The sequence below is a fragment of the Numenius arquata genome, chromosome 1 (genome assembly GCF_964106895.1).
Source record: "Numenius arquata chromosome 1, bNumArq3.hap1.1, whole genome shotgun sequence".
Taxonomy (NCBI): Eukaryota; Metazoa; Chordata; class Aves; order Charadriiformes; family Scolopacidae; genus Numenius; species Numenius arquata.
Genome location: NC_133576.1, coordinates 121,740,825 through 121,758,368, shown reverse-complemented (window position 1 = coordinate 121,758,368; position 17,544 = coordinate 121,740,825). Strand labels below are relative to the sequence as shown.

At 37.5% G+C, this 17,544-nt stretch overlaps 1 protein-coding gene across 6 annotated transcripts in view; it reads left to right on the top strand.

Annotated features, from left to right (window-relative positions):
- Positions 1-276: 276 nt before the first annotated feature.
- Positions 277-17,544, top strand: part of IFT88 (intraflagellar transport 88) — a 48,010-nt gene continuing 30,742 nt past the window's right edge. For 2 of the 6 annotated variants that reach the window (XM_074167995.1, XM_074168004.1), the window contains exons 1-14: positions 973-1,062; positions 2,060-2,122; positions 2,383-2,439; positions 4,286-4,339; positions 6,236-6,299; positions 6,376-6,445; positions 7,912-8,002; positions 10,473-10,577; positions 12,707-12,809; positions 13,474-13,588; positions 13,688-13,731; positions 13,834-13,919; positions 15,789-15,859; positions 16,318-16,404. In XM_074167995.1, coding sequence (XP_074024096.1) covers positions 973-1,062; positions 2,060-2,122; positions 2,383-2,439; positions 4,286-4,339; positions 6,236-6,299; positions 6,376-6,445; positions 7,912-8,002; positions 10,473-10,577; positions 12,707-12,809; positions 13,474-13,588; positions 13,688-13,731; positions 13,834-13,919; positions 15,789-15,859; positions 16,318-16,404 — 1,100 coding nt within the window. Of the gene's footprint in view, positions 358-957; positions 1,063-2,059; positions 2,123-2,382; positions 2,440-4,285; positions 4,340-6,235; positions 6,300-6,375; positions 6,446-7,911; positions 8,003-10,472; positions 10,578-12,706; positions 12,810-13,473; positions 13,589-13,687; positions 13,920-15,788; positions 15,860-16,317; positions 16,405-17,544 lie in introns of those variants that run through there. The other 4 variants (XM_074167977.1, XM_074167985.1, XM_074167968.1 and 1 more) reach the window with 3 other exon arrangements.

Here is a 17,544-nt window from a genome sequence, read left to right as displayed (position 1 = left end):
GCCTCTCGGCGACCTGCCGCGCTCTGAGGCATTCGCCGCCGCCCCCCGCCTCGGGCGCCGACTGAGGAAACCCGCAGAAAGGAGCCTGGTTCGGCTTCGGGCCGCGGCGGCCCCGCGTACGGCTCGGAGGAGGCCCCAGCCCAGGGGGAAGCGGCGGGGGGTATCCCGTTCTCCGACTGGAGCGGGGCCGGCTTTCGGAGCGGCGTGCAGCGCTTCGTCCCGGCCAAGGCTTGCTTGCTGAAGTGCATGTATTTCATGTTATAGCTGTTACCAAATGTTGTCTTCAAGATTTTTATGAAAATAGGTGGCCCGGCAAAGAGAGACCCGTAGTGTCCTCAGCGAGGGAAAGACCACAAGGTATTAGACACTAAAATGTTTCTGAAGGAAAACATTGGAACCCAGGCTTCTTTAGTCCTAGTTTTTAAAAACCGCTTGCATTGAAATGGCAAAATTGTATGAAGAATGTTGCGTATTGAGAATAGCTGTGGCTGTGATGATGGACGCAGGTGAAGGAAGGAAGATTTGAAGCTGGAAGAGATACCTTTAATTAGACTGACTACGATGGTTTGCCCTAATTAAAAAAAAAAAAAAAGACTTTATGAGAGAATTATCTTAAATCTGAATTATCTGAGAATGTAGAGATACTGTTCTAAAAGTAATACAGTTACTTGTTGTGAGCATTTAGTTTTAACGATAAATATCTTTCAAACGATTTTCTGATAGTGGTATGAATACCTAACAAAATCTAATTCTATGAAATGGTGCCATTCAATATTGTTTATAGGTGTACCCTAGTTTTTATGACTAATCACAGCTTATTTTTAATTAGAAAGGCAGCAATTAAAAACTAAAATCTGAGCTCTTTTGAACTTTACTCTTTGAGTAAACCTTATTGTTATTTATATTTTACACTTTTAAAGGCATGTAAAACCATTGAGGTGATATTTGGCATGTTAAATGTTTCACAGAAAAATGATGCAAAACGTGCATCTGGCTCCTGAGGCTGATGAAGATGATCTTTATTCTGGCTACAATGATTATAATCCTACCTTTGACACAGAGGTAAAAATATTTGCTGTTTCCAACCTTTCCCATACGTAGGATTTTAGCTTCTAAGTACAAGATAACAACATGTGGGTACAGTAATGAGCAAGTGTACTACTGTTTTGAAGAAATTTTTTCTTTATTTAGCAAGAAATATTTGAAGTTTCACCAGGATCTTTTTGAATAGTGTTTTTTTTTTATATATATATAGTTTTCTATTCCAACAAAATACCTATGTGCATCTCATAGCGGATCTAATATGCTTTAATGGTTAGAATTTGTGAAGTGTAAAATCCTAGTTGTTTGAAGGCTGTATTTACGTTCAGGTACATTCAATGTGGTGCGGTGTGCAGCAGCAAGTTTTCTGACAAAAGAGGCTACTTATCGGTCAATAGGTCATTGATCTCTTGCTGTGCTACTGCTGAAGGGGAGGTAACAGTAGAGTGGAATCCTGCAGTTCTCTGTGTAATCAGTAGAGCGTCTGGGATGACTTAGTAACCCTGCAGACCACTTTTGGTAACTGCTGATGTAGTGGAACAACTGGGAGGTTATTTGGTCCACACCCACTACCTTGCTCAAAGCAGGATTGGTGTTGCAAGACTTGACATCTTGTGTGAAATCCCAATGTCAAATTCATGGGAGCTGCAGCGTGACCTCACAGACATGAGATATCTTAAGTGTATTGGCATGAGAGGCATTAATGTTAAAATTTAGAAATAGTGCTAGTAGTAAGCTTTTGGACAGAAATAAAATTTCATGTCATATTTTATCTCTAAAGCTCTGCTTCCTCACTGTGTTTTTATTTTTCAGGTAGTAATGATTTTTTACTTTTCCTAATCTAAAATACCAAAAAAGATAGACCAAATAATATAATCATTATTTATTGTCAGTAAAACCTGTTACTCAGTTATCGTCAAGTCTTCTTTTTTTTTTACCTGTTTTCAGTAGTCCTAAGGTTCTGACTTTGGATGTTGTGGTATTAAAAGGGTTGATATTTTTATTTTATCTTTTCTAGGATTTAGAAAATGATGTAGCTTTTCAACAGGCAGCAAGAACAAGTCATGGTAGAAGACCCCCAGTAAGTACCTTTCAAAATGCATTGCAATAGCATAGACCTTCTCTAGAGCCCTAGCTCTAATTTTGGCATTGATACAAACTTATCATGGGACTCTGTTACCTTTTTTTGTCTAGTACTAACATGAAGATACAGACTTTAATTATTTATGTGAAAAATAAGAAAACAAAGTTCACTATAGAAATTATATAGAAAGACTAATAATTAATACATATGGTTGTTAATTGGTGGGGATTTTTGGTTTGGTTTTTTTTTCCACCTAGGTGACAGCCAAAATTCCTGGTACATCAGGTTCAAGGCCTTTAGCTACTGGATTTGGGGTAGGTTTTTGTTCTATTGTATTCTCAATAAAAAAGAGGTTTTTACTGAATAATAAATTTACCATTTAATCCCTTGCACAAAGTGAGCTTTTTTAATCTAAGTATTTCCTTCCAGTGAACTACATATTTTCATTAATTTTAATTAATTCACAACTCCATGCTTAGTCAAGGCATGGTTACTGATTTTTCTTTTTTTTCTTTTTTTCCTTTTTCTCCCAAACCATACTGCAAATCAGCTTCTGTACTGCATAAGGCAGTAGATTCCAAGGAGTTAACCTGATTTTCTTGCAGGAGGAACTGGATGGATTGTTGTTATTTGGGCTTGGAAAAGTTTTCTGAAAGTTGAGGTGAAATTAAGTCTTAAAAGATATAGGCTTTCAAATTACCTCTAATTTAATCAGAAAAAGCTGGTTATATTCTTTGGTATACTTAACCTATTGTAACTCTTATATAACTACCACTTCAACCTGGTTTGCAAAGGAAACAGAAGTTACACATTAGTGATATATCCACCATCCCCTTATCCCAATAAATTTTCAACCTGTTAGCCTGTTTCAGTCAAATTTGAAAAGACAGGGCTCTTAGATACAAAGTTCCTGTAAGTTTTATTGCAAATAAAGAAGGGACATCACATTGCTTTAGATCTCTTCTGCAAGTTAGCTGGGTAACAATTTCAAGAACAGCTAAATTCTATTATGTCATTGAAATACAACCTTTACTCTGAACCTTCTGTTACCTGCTCTGGATATATTCCTTTAGAGATTCCTTTTTCTTAGCAGTTGTACTTGCAGATGTTTAGTGTAGTACCATGCTGTGATCGGAAAAGCTATCTTATTAAATCAAATTTAAATCAAATTTTGCTCTAACGTGCTCTGGGCAATCCTGCTTCAGCAGGGGAATTGGACTAGATGATCTTTATGGTCCCTTCCAACTCTAAAAATTCAGTGAAATTCAGTGAAATTAAAGGAGTGCACAAAAAGGCAGTTCCTAACAATAATAAAGACTGACATGTTTACCTGCAATAGTAGAGCTAGAAACCTCCAAAGCATTGTCCAGTCCACAGTGCTACCTGTTTTACTCAGCAGATTAGTTTCTCCTGTACTACAGTCCTTGTTAATGTAGATTAAGCCTTACCAGAAAAAAACAAAAAACAATCATGTGTGATAGATAGTGGGTAAAATAGTAAAACATAGGCCTCTGAGTGGGAATTAGGGGAATATTTTTTCATAGCCTGAAACCCTTTATTTTTGTCTGTATTTTATATTTGTAGCAATGTTTAGCATTTACTACTAAATATTTGACTTTTATATCCTTAGTTTTTTAACACTAATACAGGACAGTATGCAGCATATCAACTAATGGAAAAGATATCCATTGGCAGTTTCAAAGTATATCTGTATTTATTGTAAAATAAATCTTCATGAAAGTATAGTTTAAAATCTGCCTCTATTAATCTCTTATCAGCTGTACTCAGAATCTTACTGAAATATTTTGTGTAAATTACTTGTTCAGTTTACGGGTAGTGATTTCCATAGTTTAATAATGGAAAGTACTGCTAACAGATAAATTTCTCTGTAACATGTTTATAAAGTCTAACAGAGATATCCAGATAGCACAAATTCACAGTATTAGGGTTTTTTTATGTAACTGAAATGTTTGACATCTTAAGTCTGCCAGTAACTGGCAATATATTGTATATGAGTAACATAAATTGGAATTTTGCTATGAACTTACATGAGAGTTAGATCAACTCTTAAAACTCAGTGTTGAGAAGACTGTACACAGCCTCTACAGGCTTCTAATGCCTTGTGAATGCTAGTTTCAAACAATTTACTTATTTTTGTAGTCAAAGGCAGCTTTAACATCATCTATGGGAAGACCAATGACAGGAGCTATACAGGTAAAAGTTTCAATATTAACATATTTTATATTAATTTGGAACAGTGGAGTTTTCTGATAAGTGTTTGGGTTTGATACAAGTATTTAAAAGTTCATTAAAATAATACTTTTTTTTTATGATTTTAGTTTGTCCTTTTTTGAAAATACTACTGTCAGAAAGCATGAGGGTTATGAAGAGTATTTTATTTGAGCACAGGGTTCAAAGCAATACCAGTGCAGTGGTTTTTAACACTTACTGATGTTCAATGAATAATATTTTTTTGAAACAGGAGAGAGGTAGATTCTGATTGTCATGTTTTTCTTATGTACTCATATTCCAATAAGAATCTGCTGCTATTTACCAATGACTTTCCCACCAACACCCTTAAGTGTATTGACTTAGAGTTAAATGTATCTATAGCTGCTATATTCCTTTATGTCAGCCCAGGTGGGAAACAAGAATTATCAGTGAGCATCAAGACTAAGGCTGCTCCTTAAGGGATGGTAAGCCAGGAGCCTAGGAGGAAATCGCACAGCCAGCAGTGCAGGGGCCTCACCAGGCAGGACCCAGTCCCCCAATACCTGAAAAAGGCAGGAAGAATCCACCTAGAACTGGTGGCCATGTCCAACCAAAAGTCCAAAACGTGAGGCAATATCATGGTGATGAGGCAGGTCCAAGGTCAATCCAAAAAGTCAATGCATAGGCTAGGGCTGGGACCAGCGACCACTGGCCAGGTCTATAGCGACAAGACAAGGCTAAGATCAATCCAGGAGGTCAGTCCACAGGTCAAAATCTGGATCAAGGGACTCTCTGGCCCAGCATAGCTGTGTCTGGTACAAAAGCCAGTAGTCCTCTGACAAAGCTCAGGCAGGCACTGATGGGCAAGGGTTGAGCTTAAATAAGGCTCCTGGACTCATGGGTAGGGTGTGTGGCTGGAGGCCACAGGTGAGTCTGGTCATGGCCATTAAGGTTTATTAGTGCACTCAGTGTCCTGACAGGAAGATTTAGTAAGCTGGTGTAGGATGGGGTCAGACATTCTTGTGTTAGGAGGCATTGTCTGGTAATAAGTTACAAATAGAAAAAAATTGTAGTTTGTTTGTGCCTCTCTTGGTTTGATGAAGTAAAACATTCTGATCCATAATCTCAAAGAATTCTCTTTATTGTCAATAAAAATTTTAAAAGCAACTGGGTTCTGAAACTTTGCAGCAGTAAGCTAGAATACATTACAGATCCCAAGACCAAAAATTCTTAAGAATTTTCTAAAAATAGAAGATGTTTTGAAATTTAAGTATTCTGAATACATGTAAAATTTACACAAAGTAATGTGTTCCTTTGTGTCAGTTACAGTTTCCCAATAGTGTTTGCTTCTCTACTTTGTAGACAATTATCATAGAAAAACAGGTTGGAAAGGACTTCTGGCTCAACCTTTCTTGGCAAAAGCACAGTCTAGATGAGATGGCCAAACACCCTGTCTAGCCAAATCTTCAAAGTGTCCAATGCTGGGGAATCCACCACTTCCCTGGGGAAGCTACTCTAGTGGCCAGTTGTTTTCATTGTCAAAAATTTTTCTCCTGTGTCCAATCAGAATCTCCCCAGGAGTAACTTGTATCCATTACCCCTTGTCTTTTCCATGTGCCTCCTTGTAAAGTCTCCATCTTCTTTTTAGCCACTGTTTAAATACTGGAACATGGTGATAAGATCTCCCTTAAGCCTTCTTTTCTCATGGCTGAACAAACCTGTATTATATGATGCATAATATTTGAGAAATAAAACCACTTTAAAAAATACTCAGTTTACTGAGGTGGTAACAACTGGGTTTTATATTTTAAAGGTTTTGTAATATATAACTGATGTCCATACTGTCCACAATCTGGTTTTTAGGAAGATTATTTTAATATGCCTTCCCTTTTATTTAAGGATGGCGTTGCTCGACCAATGACAGCAGTGCATGCTGCAGGTTACACTAAGGCCGCTATGAGAGGTATGGTTTGTAGAAATCACCAGCTGCCAGAGGGAGATGTTATTTTACATTTCTCAGTACTCTGTTAATTTTGCAGGTTCCTCATTTGATCCTCTTGGCCAAGCAAGAGGTCCTGCTCCACCTCTGGAAATGAAAAATTCAGACAGGTTTGTTCAGTTTTGCATTAAATTATTTCAAAGCAACAAAAACCGAAATATGTAGAGTTTAAAAACATCCAGGCAGTTACAAAACCTTGAGGGGCCAAACTCTTAGATTTGTGGAATAATGCCACAGACATTTTTGTGAGCTGACTTGCCAGAGCAGTTGCACTGACTTTCAGGAATGTCCGATATCTGTGATTTCTGGTTCTGACTGTAGCTCAGCAGCCTGAACGTAGTTGTTGTCACACAAATGCTGTGATACTTGCATAGAATTGTGGATTTTGGAAGAGCGTGTGGCAGGCAAAGAACACCATGATTCATGCAGCTCTCTGGGAAGAACTTGGGGGAATTTTGCCTGCCCTGTTCAGTCTGACCTTAGCACTTGAGGTAAAACTGAGGTTGTGAAAGTTTTGCAGGCTGGTGCAAATGTGTGGGAGTTCACTGAGAACAAGTCATTGAACTTTTCAATACAAAAGTATTCCTCAAATATAGCTTTAAAGGAATAGGGAATTGTACTGAAATGTTGGTTATTTAACTGAGAAAAAAATCACAGAATCACAGAATTTTCTTGGTTGGAAGGGATCTTTGAGATCATCGAGTCCAACCAACAACAACAAAAAAAACCCAACAACAACAACCCCCCCCCCACACACACTAAACACCAACCAAAACAAAAACAAAACAAACACCCACAGGATATCACCAACAGTCTCGGGCACTAGAGCATGCCCTGAAGTGCCATGCCTACATATTTCTTAAATACCTCCAGGGATGGCGACTCCACCACCTCCCTGGGCAGGCTGTTCCAGTGCCTGACCACCCTCTCAGTAAAGTAATTCTTCCTAATATCTAATCTAAACCTCCCCTGCCACAACTTTAGACTATTTTCTCTGGTCCTGTCATTATTCCCTTGGGAGAAGAGGCCAACACCCATCTCTCTACAACCTCCTTTCAGGTAGTTGTAGAGGGCAATGAGGTCTCCCCTCAGCTTCCTCTTCTCCAAACTAAACATGCCTAGTTCCCTCAGCCTCTCCTCATATGACTTGTTCTCTAGACCCCTCAATCAAGATAAATAATTCTTTTATTAAAATCTGCGTTTGCAAGCTATACTTTAAAGGTACCTATGCAAATAAAGGTTTGATTAGTCACTCTTAATACAATACTTCATTTTACTAGGTGCTTGATTTGAAAGTTTTAGCAGCCCATCTGTTCTGTCATTACTTCTAAACAAATTGGGTCCGTGAAATTTGCATGTCTGTCTTGTTCTCAGGAAAGGATTTATGTTTTCTTAGGTCTCTGTTCTCACATTAAAAGTGTTGAATGTGTTATCTTTGGAGGATCTTCTTTGGGCATATTTTCACATTCTATTTTCTTTGATGGGAAAACCAGTTACTTGTGATGTGTGATACAACGCTGTTGTTTTGTTGAGAATATCCTATGTAAAAGCTTAGTGTTTGTTTATTTTATTTTAGTTCAGAAGAGAAGATTAGGCAGTTGGAAAAAAAAGTGAATGAACTGGTTGAAGAAAGCTGCATTGCCAACAGCTGTGGAGACTTGAAATTGGTATTTTTTTCTGGTTTTCACTTTTGTTATTATGTGAAGAACAATTTTTATAGATAGATGGTTCAAACATTTCAAACTATTAACATTATGTTAATTCTAACTTTGCTATGACTCTTCTAATACAGTGATACTTTGTATTGTAAAAAAAAAAAAGGTAGGAGCTGTATTTCTTGTGTATATATTTGTTAAGATTTCAGTGTTACAAAAAATCCCTTCCCCATATCTCCACTGGCCTCTTCAAACAGATCTGATCAATTAGTCACACTGGCACAGATTTGTCCAGTTTAACCTATGGACTGTATGGGAGCGGGTGACCCTTCTTCAATAGCAGGCTTGTAATTGGCATCTCTGCAGCATTTGACCTCAGTTGTGTAAGGATCTTCTCTGAGTGACATTCCATTTCCTTGATGTTGCTTGGGCTTTTTTGATAATGTAATTTCATCTGGGACTGGTGCTGAGCACCAGGGTCAGTCTCACCGAAGCCACCTCCACAGTACCCTTCCATGGCAGTTTGGTGCTGTAGCATATGGTAGACAGTATATTGCTTTTGTTGCACCATAAGGGGTTGGCATCAGGATGAACTTTTTCATCTTCTTTCAGTCTTTCAAGCAAGGGGACCTTCCAAGCTAAGCAAAACCTAAAGCGCAAACACCAGTATCCTTCATAGGACAGTGGCAATAAAGCACGTTAGCCTTGGGTTCAAGTGTGTCAAAATAGCCTCTAACTCTTCCTTCTTAGGACCAGGTTTATGTTTTACTCCATATGCTTTGGACTGGTCAGCTCCAGCTCCTAAACTACGGGAGGCAGTGGGCTCAACTGTTAGAATTAATGAGATACATTGGGTTCTTAGGGATGTAGACTTACTTTATGCTCATCCATTGCCCTCTCAAATTGGTGGCGCCTGATCCATAAGGGGAAAAAATTAACTAGAGCTATGAGAGATGATGTTTCTTGCTCAGTTGCCTGAGCTGCAAAATTTTTTAGTCTAGGAGTGTATTCTGAGGAGGTATTGTTGGAGTACAAGAATGGGTAAAGCATCTTTCCTGATCTGCTTAATACTGTCCAATATAGATCTTTAGGCTAGGTGGCCTTTGCTTTGATAAAATTCTTATGTTTTGGAAACTAAGAATTCAAAAATTCATTGCAAAGATTGCAAATGGTCTGAGCCTTGCTACAAATTGGGAAAATGGCACTGTTTGTCCATTGTACACAATGTCTATATTTCTGAATCAATCAATAGGTTTGTAAATTGTTAGCATGGTTACTGGCACAGTTTTGCCCCAGGCTAACACACATTTTTCTAAACAGTTCCTAGATACCTGTAATAAAACAGTTTTTTTTTCTGCTGCTGCTAGCTTCTGATCAGAGAGTATGAAAGAAGCCTGTCAGTTTGTGTTCATTTAGGATAAGTATCCTTACAGACCTCTCCTAATTTATCTCTGATATAATGTCTGAATTTAACCTTCACTAGGAGATGAGCCAACCTGTTTTGTTAGTTTTTCTTGAGCCTCTTGCATGTACGGCCAAGAATGTCCTTTGTTTCTTGATGTTAAAGGGTTGTTTCTTATGTAGATTATGCTAGATGATTCTGAGGATCCTCTAGGATGTTTGTGTTAGTTTCTGACAAACCCGGCAGAATATGCATTTTCCTGCAGAAGGCATCGAAGTTGCCAGCTCATTATCTATAAAACAACAAAGTTGGGTTTGCTTTCTGTTATAAGGGCTAAGAATCAAGCTGTACTTGAGAAGTACTTCCTTTACTGCTAGTTGCCAAATAGCTACCTTGAGTACTAACCATTACTTTTTTAACCATTGTGCCCTTGCAGAGGCATACAGGGCTGCTAAGGGCACTTGTAGACCTGTAGCATTACTTGCATGAAGGGTCTTGACACCAATCTGCAGAAGATTATCATTGGATAAAATAGTAATTTTGGAGTTAGTCAAGTTGAGAATGTACATGTGAAATACCACTTGTGGATAGATAAAAACGGGAAGCAATTTACAAGCATCCAGAATTCGTCAAGGTGTATGTACAGCATACAGTTGTGTAACATGCATGTTTACTTCCTGCCTTCGCTTTCTCCATTCCAACACCTTCTTGCACTGGGATTCTGCAACTAAGTAAACATGTCAAGCCTAAATGCTCCCTTTTTTTTAAAAAAAAGAAATATTTATATGCATTTTCAATGATTAATACAAGTAATCTTCCAGGGTTGTAAGTGGTCACGTCATGTGTGTGTGTGACGACTACTCTAAAATTATACTGCTAAGCAGACTTAAACAACTGTATGTCTTTTTATTGCTAATTAACACCTTTCTGTGTGTTATATTGCTATTTTTCAAGCATTGGGTACAGTGTGTGCATCTAAAGAAGATGGACATGAATTCTTTTCATCCTTGTTTTGAATGTATTATTGCCATCTTGGGTTGGTAAGATTCAAGGCATTGCTAAATTCTAGTATTTTTTAAGGCTCTGGAAAAAGCAAAAGAGGCTGGAAGAAAGGAAAGAGTATTGGTGAGACAACGTGAACAAATCGCTACTCCAGAAAACATCAACTTAGACCTGACTTACTCAGTAAGTGCTTAGAAATCTTTAGAGTGAAAGGTGTTGGTAGCAAACCTCCTATAGGTTGTTTCAGTATTTGCTGAGTGTGTGTTGCTGATATTGCTGAGAGTGTGTTGTAATAGCATTTTACCAGATCACATATGGTCTACATTTGTGGGCAGGGGAAATTTGTGAAGATAGTGTATCATCAGCAAGTGCGCAGAGGACACCAAGTTAAGCAGGAGTGTTGATTCCCAGGAGGATAGGGAAGCTCTACAGAGAGACTTAGATAGATTGGATCATTGGGCCAACATCAATGGTATGAGTTTCAACAAGGGCAAGTGCCAGGTTCTGCACTTGGGCCACAGTAACCCCAAGCAGCGCTACAGGCTTGGGGAAATGTGGCTGGAAAGCAGCCTGGAAGAAAGAGACCTGGGGGTTCTAATTGACAAGTGGCTGAATATGAGCTGGCAGTGTGCCCAGGTGGCCAAGAAAGCCAACAGCATCCTGGCTTGTAGTAGAAATAGCATGACCAGCAGAAGTAGGGAGGTGATTGTCCCCCTGTACTCAGCACTGGTGAGGCCTCACCTCGAGTACTGTGTCCAGTTTTGGGCACCTCAATACAAGAGAGATATCGAGGTGCTGGAGCGAGTGCAGAGGAGGGCAACGAAGCTGGTGAAGGGCCTGGAAAACAAATCATATGAAGAGTGGTTGAAGGAGCTGGGACTGTTTAGTATGAGGAAGAGGAGGCTGAGGGGAGACCTCATCACTCTCTACAACTACTTGAAAGGACACTGTAGAGAGGTTGGTGCTGGTCTCTTCGCACAGGTAATTAATGACAGAACGAGAGGGAATGGCTTCAAGCTCCAACAGGGTAGGTTTAGACTGAACATTAGGAAAGAATTTTTCACAGAAAGAGTGGTCGGGCATTGGAATAGGCTGCCCAGGGAGGTGGTTGAGTCACCATCCCTGGATGTGTTTAAGAGCCATTTAGATGTGGTGTTGGGGGATATGGTATAGGGGAGAACTTTGTAGAGTAGGGTAGATGGTTGGACTCGATGATCCCAAGGGTCTCTTCCAATCTAGACGATTCTATGATTCTATAAAGTGAATGATTTCTTGAAATTAAAAACTTAACACTGGGTTGCAAAGATCCATTTATATCATCAAGTCTATTCCCTTGCGATCTCAAGTACTGGAGGAACCATGTAGTTGACGTTAAGTAAAGAGTGCCCATGAGCATCTGTTCCAGCTACCTACTGACATAGAAAACATGCATATCAAAATATAGAAGATGTAAATCCTGTACTTCAGAAATTAATAGTCTAGAAAATGTAACATGCCAAGAGAAGAAAACAGGAGAGATCAGACACTGCCTTTAACTTGAACCATAAAGCGACAGAGAATATATTACATGAAATAGGATTTATTAATATTTCTAAATCTTAAAGTAGGTATCTAGATTTACATTCTGGTTTTCAAATTAATACTAGACTTTTTTTTAAAGAAAGGATACAACCTAAATAAAAGTACTTAGAGGGAATTTAAAGTTGTACTCCAGGTAGCGCTGTAGAGAAAATTATTAACAATGAATACATTGAGTTTGGCAGATGTAGTAATTTATTTTATAGTGAAGGTCAGAGTAAAGCTGGGGAAAAAAATGTAGAAATATTTTACCTGATACCAACAGAATTTCAGTTTTGAAACAGCAGTTTTGAAAAGTTCTCTCATTGTAAACTTGAGTGACCACAGATAGGACCATTTTCCACATGTTGGGAGTCATAAATTACACACAGTTTCTAAGAATTTTCTTGTATGAATGGTTTTTTAATACCCTTGCATTGTAACACTGTTATTTACTTAGTAGTAAGACCTACTAAGTAGGTCTAAGGCCCACTTAGCATGACTTCTAATACTAGTTATTTAAGTACAAAAATAAAATAATTACCTAGAATAAGTAGATTTGAAGTCTTGTTTCTCTGTCTCAATGTACAAGAACAAAGGAACATTAAAGATGGGAAGCTTAAAACTGGCAAAAGCAATGCTTCCAAGTTACATTAATTTGAAATTATCTGTTATGAATTAAAGTTTATTACTGGCAAGAGAACAACTTTATTTTCATGTACCTATAATTTTCTGTTGTACCCATTTTTCTGTAGGTTCTTTTCAATCTGGCCAGTCAGTATGCTGCTAATGAAATGTATGCTGAAGCACTGAATACTTACCAAGTTATAGTGAAGAATAAGATGTTCACCAATGGAGGTAGGGTACATTCCTAAGTGGATTAAAACTGGTAGTCAGGCATTCAAAATACGGACTTCATCTGTGTGGTGTTGAGTTACAGAGATCTCAGCCCTCATGTCTGCCAGTCGGAATGGGTGACACATACTCATCGTCTCTGACTTGGTATAACTTAATGTGCTTTGGCTTGCCAGCTCATGAAGTCTTTTCTGGCTAAGCTAAACATAAAGCCAAAGTTATCATTTTCTCATGCAGCACACATTATATTGTCTGCTTTAATGCTATTTCATTCTCTTTTGACTCGGCTTTCGCCTTCTGAAAGCTACTTTTAGTATTTTGGACATCTTTGAGACTCTTACAATGTGCGTGTCTCAGAGGTGCTTATTTGCAGCTGTCTTCCTTGAGAGGACTTATAAATGATCTCTGCCTCATGCCTCAATTCACAATCAAAATGAGAATACATTTTACGCTGATAGTCCTTTTCTAGGTTCCATTACTACCTCATCTCCTTCTGAGTAAAAATTCACAGAAGGCTGTTCTGTGCAGTGCTTCCTTAAAGGGCCGCTGGTACCCTATAATGAAGACAAATTTATTAAGAAGTTGTTCTACTCTGTCACTTTGAAACAATTTTAAAATGCTGTAACCGTGCTTTAAAAGGCTGTAACTCATGGACTTCTTTTGATAGGTAGACTCAAGGTGAATATGGGAAATATATATTTAAAACAACGGAACTATTCCAAAGCTATCAAATTCTACCGTATGGCTCTAGACCAGATTCCTAGTGTCCACAAAGAGATGAGGTGAGTTTCTACTTGTAGGCGTGGTTCTGAAATACAAGTTTTGGATACAGTATGATTTGATAGTTAACAATATAACCTAATGCTGATTTCTTTCCTTAGGATTAAAATAATGCAAAATATCGGAGTTGCATTTATTAAAACTGGCCAATACTTTGATGCCATTTCTTCATTTGAACACATAATGAGCACGTCCCCAAACCTGAAGGCAGGCTTCAACTTGATCGTATGTTATTTTGCTATTGGAAACAGTGAGCAAATGAAAAAAGCCTTCCAAAAACTGATTGCAGTTCCCCTGGAAGTAGATTATGATGACAAATACATTTCACCAAACGTAAGTTCGAACAATATAAACTATGAACAAAATAAGTTGCATCTTTGTATGGTATATCAGGAGAAGGGGGAAGAGACATTGAATGCCTAGGCTATACTGAATATGTAAATTGTTGGGTATTTATGTATCTAACATAACTTCCTTTTAACCAGCATGAACTTAGTGTGGCAGTACTGTTCAGATGTGTGAAATAACGTTGAGAACATTCAAATCTTTTTTTCTTCAAAAGATATATGTATATAAAATCCACACCACATGATAGTCTTCATAACAATTTTGTTGGAATTCATCTGGGCTAACTTACATAGTTCACTTAATACTTTGCCTCCTTTATATAAAATATTAATAAGCTAAAATAAAGCGAGTGAAACAATGAGAAAGTTGATGCTAGTTATTTCAAATGAGTGCTAATAAAATTTATAATACTGTAGCGTTATTTTGCAAAAGAAAATTTTAGTAAAGTTTACATATACTTATTTTAGTTTATTAGACTTCGTTGGAAACTGGACTTCCTTTGTACCATGAGTGCCAGCAGCTCACAATGTTAAAGACAGGAAAAAGTAATTAACAGGTTTAGGGTCCCTCTTAGAAAGGTCCTCTGTAGAAAGATCAAGGCAAGCCCTTTATATTCTCTTAGCAATCTTTTTTCCAGTGATGCTAAACTTCATTTTCAGTCCTAAAAATCAAAGATAGAATTAATCTTCAAACTATTAGCAGCTTAAAAGTAGCTTTTGCTTCTTATTGTCCTAGCATAAGCAAATAAAATGTAATATATGAAGCATATATATTTATTTGTATTTATTGATAAATATGTATATAATTTCTTATGTATCTTCTTATACATAACTGATATATATATGATTTGACAGGACAAGGGGTAACGGTTTTAAATTGGAAGAGGGGAGATTTAGATTAGATATTAGGAGGAAATTCTTTAGTGTGAGGGTGGTGAAGCACTGGAACAGGTTGCCCAGGGAAGCTGTGGATGCCCCATCCCTGGAAGTGTTCAAGGCCAGGCTGGATGGGGCTTTGAGCAACCTGCTGTAGTGGGAGGTGTCCCTGTCCATGGCAGGGGGGTTGGAACTCGATGATCTTTAAGGTCCCTTCCAACTCTAACCATTCTATGATTCTATGATTTCTCATATTAGAAATTATGTCACAGGTTATGAAACACTTGAATTAAGACTATGTAAGATCATTCATTGGAAGAAAAAGCTATGGACTGTAGAAGTTCTTTCTAAGGATAGGCAAGCTATAGTTTTAACAGACATTCCAAGTTCTGTATTTTGTTATGAAGAGGTCAGAGAAAAGATCACAGAGTTTCCTTCTCGTCTTTATTTTGTATAAGTCTATAATCCGTCCCCAGTAAATGCGGAAGGGGTGGCTACCCAGCATACCTGCATTAGGTATTTTAGAACTACCGAGATGTGTGATAGAAACCACAAGATGATTGTGTGAGTTAGTGCAGTGAGAAGATGGCACAAGTCCTCATCTGCTGAATACCACTGCAGTTCAGCAAATGTTTAACCATGCTCTTATTTTTAAGCATATGAGTATTCTCACGGTGATTTGCAACCTTCCCAGTCTGATACATGTGACATTAACTACAACTGTTAGCAACCCTAATGTGAGCTATTACCACATCCATGAGCAAAAACCAGGATTAAAGTAGTTGTAATGCCCAATTTCAGATTTTGTGGCTAGAAAAATACTTTAAACTGAAGCTAGCTCTTTGAGATGTGAAAAGTAACTAATTGACATCATATATTATGTAATTCACATGAATTTACGTCGACAGTCATGTTGTCTGTAAAATAATTAAGATGTGTGTATACCGGCATAATTTGCTGTTGTTTTGTCCCCCTCCAGGACGATCCACATACAAATCTACTGATTGAAGCCATTAAAAATGACAGCTTAAGACAACTAGAACGTGAGAGGTAATGGTAGGGACTATTCTTTCTTGGCTGTAGTGCCGTGGATTTTTTCCTGAAAGTATTACCAGTCTTATCACGTGTCTGCAGTTCTTGTTATAAAAGTGTCCTCATAATTCTTAGGAAAGAACATGCTTGGAAGAACCGGCTGGATCACTCAGTTTAGTGTACTGCACTGAAGTAGAATATCTACCCCAAATGCTATAGGTTACACTGCTTAAAACTTGCAGGATTGGGTTTTTTTAAAAATACAGCTACAGTGTTCAGTGAAAGGAAGACAGAAAAAACCTGAGAGCTTTATCAAGATACAGGGCAGTAGCAGAGGATGGGTTAGATTGACTTCTAAGATTGTCTGGAGTGCAGGAAGAAGGAAGAACTAGATTTGGGGTTGGTTTTTTTTCCCTATACATTTTTGAAATGGTGGCATGTTTGTGTGTTGGTTTTTGTGTTTTTTCTTCTCTTAGAAAATCTATGGCCGAGGAATACATCATGACAGCAGCTAAACTCATTGCACCAGTAATTGAGACGTCTTTTGCAGTGGGCTATGACTGGTAAGAGCCAAGCAGGTCTTCTTGTTGTCTAAATTATATGCCAGTCTCTCATGCTGGTTATGAAAACAGATTTGTAACATAAACATCCTGGGAAACAGAGTTTGCTGCACATCTCAAACATAGTTTCTAGCCTGTTTTCGGTTTGCCTCCATAATGTGCTGGAGAAGAGCAAAACAATGCATGAGAGTCTACTCTATGTTAAAAATTAATTTCATTGGTATCATTGAAACTCATATGTTCTGTAGTGGCACAAAAAGAGCTTCTTAGAGTTCAATTAAATTTGAAAATTCAATTTGAAAATTGAAGAACTTTTAAATGTCTAGATAGACAAACACTATACAGAAGGCAATGATTGCTACTCCTTATTGTAAGTCTGAAGATGGCATAATGAAAAGGTGGGTGCCTAAGAAGTTTTAATTACTCCATAGAGTAATTATATAAAACACTGGAATCTAAATACCATTAGAAAGGTTTATTTGCATTTCATTTGTAAACTTAATATTTGTAAATGTAAACAATCTACTGTTTCTTAGGCATTTATTCAAGTGCATACATTGATAGGCTGCTGATAGAGTTCACCATTTTGACTTTTGTATCCACTTTATTTTCCAATTTACAGCTTAGCTTTAGCTTTCTGTGGTATTTTCTACAGAAGAATACTCTTCTCTAAAACAAAATAAAATAGACACTTCCTAGATGGACAGTATAAAAATTATTATAATTTTTCAAGATGTATTTTAATTAGTTTTTAGTTTTCTATTATAAGGACTTACTTTGATGTTTTTAGTATTTTAATACCATCCTTGGAAAATAAGTATCATGTATGCAAATGAATCTTGTGTATCTGCAGCCACAACACTGCTAACAGGTATGTTTAGTGTTTGGGAAGTGAAGGAGGTTTGATGGGAAAAGAGAACTCTCCATTACCTTTTTAGTTTTTTTGTCTAATTAGGATTATTTTCAAATTTTGCAGGTCCTATAATTGTAATTTACTAATTAAATATTATTAAAGTAATTAATAATAAAGCTGTTTATACTGAGATGAAATAATGTCTTACACAGACATGTCTAGTCTGCTAGAGTCCACAAGGTGGTGTTTGATGGTTTAATAATCTTATAATTTCCCTATTTTTGCCATCC